Below are 6,221 nucleotides of genomic sequence, written 5' to 3' on the forward strand. Positions count from 1 at the left end.
TGCTGTCTCTGTAGTTACTCATTTAGAAAAAGTTCCTTGAATATGTCCTCCTGACTTTGTCGGACTTTCCCTAAATAAGGAGGGAAGAGTAGCACGCTATTGTCTTAAGTCACGTTACTGGAATGGAGTTGAACTTGGTGTGTGCTTTTGCTTGTTTGCCGGTCTGTCACCAGGCTCTGTGTGTGTTACTTTAGTGATTCCATTATTAATTGTTTGCTGGGTTCATTGAAAGTGCACTGGGTAACTGGGAGGTTACAGGCAGGACAACTTGAGAGGTGTTGGGAATGCTATTCACTCTCTCATGCCTGACTTGCCACTGTGTGTGTATCCACTTGAAAACACACACAGACACACACACACACACACACGGTGCTCTGCTTCTGCTCTCTTCTCAGAAGGGAAAATGATCTTTTTACAGCCCTCTCAGGCTACATCCACAATAATACATTTTCACTTAAAGCAGTGTTTTTAAAATGAAAACAATCTCCGTTGTGCACACTTTCAGAAATGGTCTTCAGCTTTGCTAACCTAACCGCAAATCACATTGACCATTCACTGGACAGGCGTGTGTGATGCAAACATGAAACTCATAAAAGCCACTGAAAATAACAAAAAAGTATAAGAGCGTAAATTGCAAAGCAAATCTGGCAACATTTTAGAGTGACAGGAGTACCCACACGAGTAAAATATAATCCTAAAATGAATGGGAACTGTAAAATCTTAGCTGAATTTTTGTGACTGATAAGATCGGTAAACAAACGTGGGCATTTGCACCATTGTTTACAAATTTTTCTGTTTCTGCCCAACCAAATCCTGGAGTTTTTATACTAAATGCAGGACTGTTCCAAGAAAGTTTTTTGTTTTCAGAGGCCAAAATTACCCGAGTAGTGGGGATGCTAGGCTTAAATATAGAAAAAGTACCCTTAAAAGTGAAAATGTACCTTTGTCGCTCTGCTAGGCTTCTGCGGAAAACTGAGATCTGAACTTGCTTGCCAAACTGCTACTTTTTAGTAAGCAGATCTTAGTCATCATGTTCATTGAAAGTTCATTTTAAATGTTGTTTTTAAGGGAGAATTCAGAACAACTGTGTGTATGTTATTGTTTGTGTAACAGAAGCTATTCGAGTCTGAAGCTAAACTGTCCTCCGAGCCTTCCTTTGTGTGTCCGTGCGTGCGTGTATGTGTGTTTTGCTTGAGCACGTAGGGGTATCAGACACCGCTCTGGCATTTAGGGATTCCACTGACCGTGGGGCTGTCAACATGGTGTCACTTTTCAACACACACATACACAGGAAGGAAGGAAAGGACAGACCCTCTCAGCCCTCCTCACCCTTTCTAACCCCTTCAGCCATCAGAGCTTCTTCTAGCCCAGACTGTCATCAATTTCACTTTTATATTAAGTCTGTTTCTCTTTGCGATGCAGCATTTTCTTTTATTGGTAGTGTTTTTTTGTTTTGTTTTGTTTTTTTCAATTAAGCTCAGTGTCAGTGTGAGAAACATTTTCTTAAGTGATGGTTATGTGAGGGAACCAAAAGGCACTCTGAATATTTTTGTGCTGAATTTTTTAAACAAATATGATATTTCTATTTAAAGGTAGTAATGTTGGCGCATGCTCAGTAGAGGAGCTATGTAAACTCTATGACCGTGGACCTCTGGCACACATGCAGTCAACTGCAGCTCTTTGAGCAAAACAAAGAGTGACCTGCCCTCCTAACCTCTCACCTCTGACCCTATGCCATACAGCCAAAGCCCCTCTGCTCCTCAACCCCTCACACCACCGATCCCCCATCCTCTCCAGCTGTCACAAACAGAAACCCAGCTCCACACGCTGTATTTTTATTTACACAGATCCTCATGCCTTGAATTTTTTCTCATTCTTTAATGGAAATGCAGTATTGGTCCCTAATACTTTTCCATTCTCTTCCTTTGTTCTTCATTTGTAGGCATGAGCCATGAGCCAAAGTCACCATCATTAGGAATGATCTCCACGGCGACCCGTACCACGGCGACGGTCAGCCCTCTTACCCCGTCACCTCTCAATGGCTCTATCGTAGCCAATGGAAGCCCAGCTGCCCAGTCAACTCATTCGGGATTTGCTGCAGCCCTCCGTAAACTGGCAAAACAGGCAGAAGAACCGCGAGGTAAAGCCAGCCGGCCCATATGACAGGGATGTTACACGGAACTGAAAGTTGAATTCTCATCTAAAATCTGATCTGTAGTGCCGTAGGAAGAGTTCCTTTCACATAAAGAAAGAATTATTTTTATTGACAGAGATCTTAATAGTTTTATATGCACTATCTGAGTAGTGTAAATTTACAGACCAATATATAGTGTTTATTTAAATGTGAGCATTTCCTGTTGTGTTTTTCACTTGAAAAATGATGTTTAACTGTTAGAGCTGGAGTAGCCTCGATATGGTCATATCAGACAAACGGTGCTTTTAAAGGATATGAAGCTAAAGGAGCTTTTCTCAGACAGAAGGTGAACTGAGGGGCAGAAGCAAGAGCCAGTGTGAGTAAACTACAGGTCATTTTGAACAATGATTCATGCAAATCAACTCTAGTATTCCAGGAAAATACATAATAGGTCCCCATACGACGTTAAGGTTAGAGTTTCTAATTTGGGTATTAAGGTCAGACTGTAAAGTGGTTAGCTGAAAATATTTTGATAATACCAAACCCTGTTCCAGGTGTGTCTTATATCTTAATCTAGCTTCACATAGCCATACTTGGTGTTTTGCACTTCCTGTAAGCTGTCTGTGGGTTGTATATTTAGCCTTTTTGTGTCCACATATATATATATATATATGTGTGTGTGTGTGTGTTTATAGAAGTGCTCATATTTGTGCATGCATGTATACTCCAAGACCAGCATAGCTGTGTTCAACTGTTATTAGCAATGTAGGGATATCCACATAGGGTTAAATTAGTTGGTGTCCCCACAGAGGCTGGTATGAAGGGAGCCACTCTAGCTGACCCACTTAATGTGCTGTATGTGAATCCATGTACACTTGGGCCTGCTTGTCACTGTGTGTGTCTTGACTCTCCAACTCACTGTCATACATACTTCCTTGTCAGTGGTTACACACATGAAACTTCACTAGAATTGCTCTGTTGGAGCTGTATGAATGTGAAATAACCACTAAGTGGTTTAGTTGCTTGTTAATAACTGTAAACCAACCAGAATTCACTCTTCAGATGTTTCATTTTAAATGTTTTTGTGGATTTTTGCTTGTAGATTTCTGGCTTTGTTTTTGTTTTTTCATTTTATGCAAAACTAGTCTCTCCACTACGTAGACCCATGCAAATATGTCTTAAATATGTGTACCCGAGTGTCACCGGTGCATACGTAAACATACAAATAAGGTTATAAACTACATTCTACACAAGAGAACCTCAATAGGACGACATTATTTGTGAGTGTGTGTGTGTGTTTGTATATGTGGCTCTGTGCCTTGGCTCCAGAGAGGCTCAGCTACCCCAGCTGTCCACCCTTGCTCTGGCTCCTAAATCAAATGGTCCCCTCCTTTCTGGCTGTCCCTGGACACCTTGCTCCCCAGCCCACTACAGTATGGGACCCAGAGCCGTGCAGACGATTTATTACACCCATAGAGAGCACTCAGACCCAACCTCTCCTCACCTCCCCCTCAGTACTTCTTTCCCATCAACTCTCTTCACTCCCTCCACCCTGCATGCCAGCCCCTTTACTTTGTCACAGTTTTCTCTCTCGCTCTGTCAAACACTGCCTTTTCATTTTTATTGTGGACTCCTTTTTATAAATGCAGCTTTTCCCTTATTTTTGTTACAAGGCCCCCTTTTCTTAGTTGGTAGAGTACACAGGGAAAGCAAAATACAAGTTCTTGTGTGTTTCTATTTTTTGTTGTGTTAAAAGGTGAAAAAAGTGTGTGAATTACAGATTGAAGTAGACAATCTGTAATTCACAATCTGTAATTCACAATCTGCCAAGACAGAGAGCTTCTGTCTATGTCATACAAATACTTGATCCTGTCTGATAAAAACTTCACCACCTTTTTATTAAAAGAACAAAAAAGAAATCCCCTTTATTATTTTGAGTCCTGCTGACTGTTTCCTCGTTGAAGTAGGATGTGACGTGTCAGTGAGTCAGCCATCAGGCATAAGGGCTGACTGCCTGTGTTAGGAGCACCATCTCCAGGGTGGGCAGAGAGACACGAGTCCCCCTGAAGCTCAAGCCCCTTCTCTGTCTGCAGAGCCTGTATTTATACAGAGCACACACCCAGTCACCCCACACATACAAACAGTTGCCTTTTCAACTGTGTAAGCCTCGTGATTTCTTTGCATGCTGCAGCCTGCTGTCCTCTCATTACCTTTTGACTCAGCCTCTCTTTCTCACTCACCCTCTGTTGATGCTGTGAGGTAAATAGTGCAGTATATACAAGGTGCCATGACTCAGTGTCCTCGGGTCTGAAGGAATTAGTTAGATTTGAGTACAAGTATCACTGCCACCGGCTGCTGAACTGATTTAAGACCCTGAGCACGACTGCTGTTTATATACAAACCCACACACCCATTCACGCGCACACACATACATTGTCACTTGTCTGTGGCGAGTATAATGAATAGCTCTGTGTACTGAGTGCTGCGTTGAAGAGGGGAGGTGATGGATAATGAGTATCGGAGCAGCATAAAGGACACACTCTCATCCAGTGCACACTTGCTTGAAAACACACACATATGCTCACAAATGCACACAGACACAGTTAACACACTGCCTCAAAGAGGCAGACCTGCTGATATCTGATTAATTAGGCAGCCCTGGGTTTAATCTTCTCTGTTGTTTCTTCTTACTCACTCATAGACACATAAACATCACAAGAGTTTCATGGCTGTGTCCATACCAACCGTAGTGCACTGCCTGGAGAGAACATGAAGAGAGGGAAAATAAAGGTATACAAGATAGTTGGAATGAGCTGGCTGGATAAAAGAGGGATAGGAAGTAATTAGTAGATTTGTGAAGAACCTGGGGTGTCGGTCATATTGTGTGTATCTGTGTGTGTGTGTGTGTGTGTGTGTGTGTGCGTGTGTGGCCCGAGGCTTCCCTTGTTTCTGGGAGCCCAGAGCATGCTGGGACAGCGGGGCAGTGTGTCTATGACCTCTCCATCTGGAGCCTGCCTGGAGCTCGCTCAGCCTCGCTGTGCTCAGTGTGTGTGTGTGTGTATGTGTGTTTCTCAAAGGCAAAACACTGCAGGCCGTGACTGTCCCTGAAACACTTACAAACAAGCTTATTTGCGTCCCCTTTCTTCCTAACTCTATCTATACACAGCAGCCTTACACCTCTCCTGATTTTGGCGCGGCATTTAAACGTAATGTACCGTTTGCACCGTCAGCCGAAGGGACAGAGGATAGCTCCTCTTATTTCCATCCGCCATCTTGTACCGTCTTCCTTTCTCTCCCTGGCACAGCAATACACACTGTGTGCCTCTCCCCTCCCCCAACACAGCGATGCAGATTACAGGCTTTGTGTTGTGTTGTCAGTGCATGGCCAAGACTGTAGTAGCAGGTGTGTGCAATGTTTTTGTGTATGCGTGTGTTTGTGTGTGAGAGTGCACGTGTTGAGGCTTGCGCTAGTGCATGCTGGTGAGGCGGCATATGGATGCAGGGTTGGCTGGGCACTGCTATGCACACCAGGTGTGAAATGGACTGTTTAATTAAGTGCTGATGTTGTTGTAATGCATGCTGGGAGGAAGGAGGGTGGAGGACGAGGTGTGGGTGGGTGGGTGGAAGGGAGCAGATTCTGTTTGGCTGTCTTGAGAGGGGTGTTGCTGGTGATGGTGGCGGCAGAGGGTTGGTAGGTGCCTTTTGGCAACACTGAAAGATTTTTGTGTTGTGTTGAATACTGAGGAGTTGTGTCAACTTTTTCACTGGGTCATTGGTCTGCCCAGGAACACCTCTGACTACGACTTCGTTTGTTCATTGCTTCTGTTGGGTGCATCGTGTGTGTGTGTGTGTGTGTGTGCATGATAGTGCAGCTCAGCTTGAGCGGTCAAGTGTGGAGGCAGTCTGGGAGAGTGGGACTGTTAATAGAAGAGGCGATAGAGAAAGGAGCCTCACATTAATCACAGGCAGCTTGGGACTAAGACAGCTTTCTCTCCCTTTCTGTCTTTTCCTTGCTCTTTCTTTCTCTACCGTCTCCTACGGCTTCTCTTTTTCTTTTTCTGCAACCCCCTCCATTCAACCCCGTCAT

The 6,221-nt window shown here is 43.9% G+C and overlaps 1 protein-coding gene across 4 annotated transcripts in view; it reads left to right on the plus strand.

Annotated features, from left to right (window-relative positions):
• The window catches only part of gse1b (Gse1 coiled-coil protein b), a 167,125-nt gene that overhangs the window by 141,034 nt on the left and 19,870 nt on the right, over positions 1–6,221 (plus strand). For all 4 annotated transcript variants that reach the window (XM_004539394.6, XM_004539395.6, XM_023153371.3 and 1 more), the window contains one exon: positions 1,943–2,140. In XM_004539394.6, coding sequence (XP_004539451.2) covers positions 1,943–2,140 — 198 coding nt within the window. The remainder of the gene's footprint in view (positions 1–1,942; positions 2,141–6,221) is intronic.

This window comes from Maylandia zebra, linkage group LG1, assembly GCF_041146795.1.
Source record: "Maylandia zebra isolate NMK-2024a linkage group LG1, Mzebra_GT3a, whole genome shotgun sequence".
NCBI classification, from domain to species: Eukaryota; Metazoa; Chordata; class Actinopteri; order Cichliformes; family Cichlidae; genus Maylandia; species Maylandia zebra.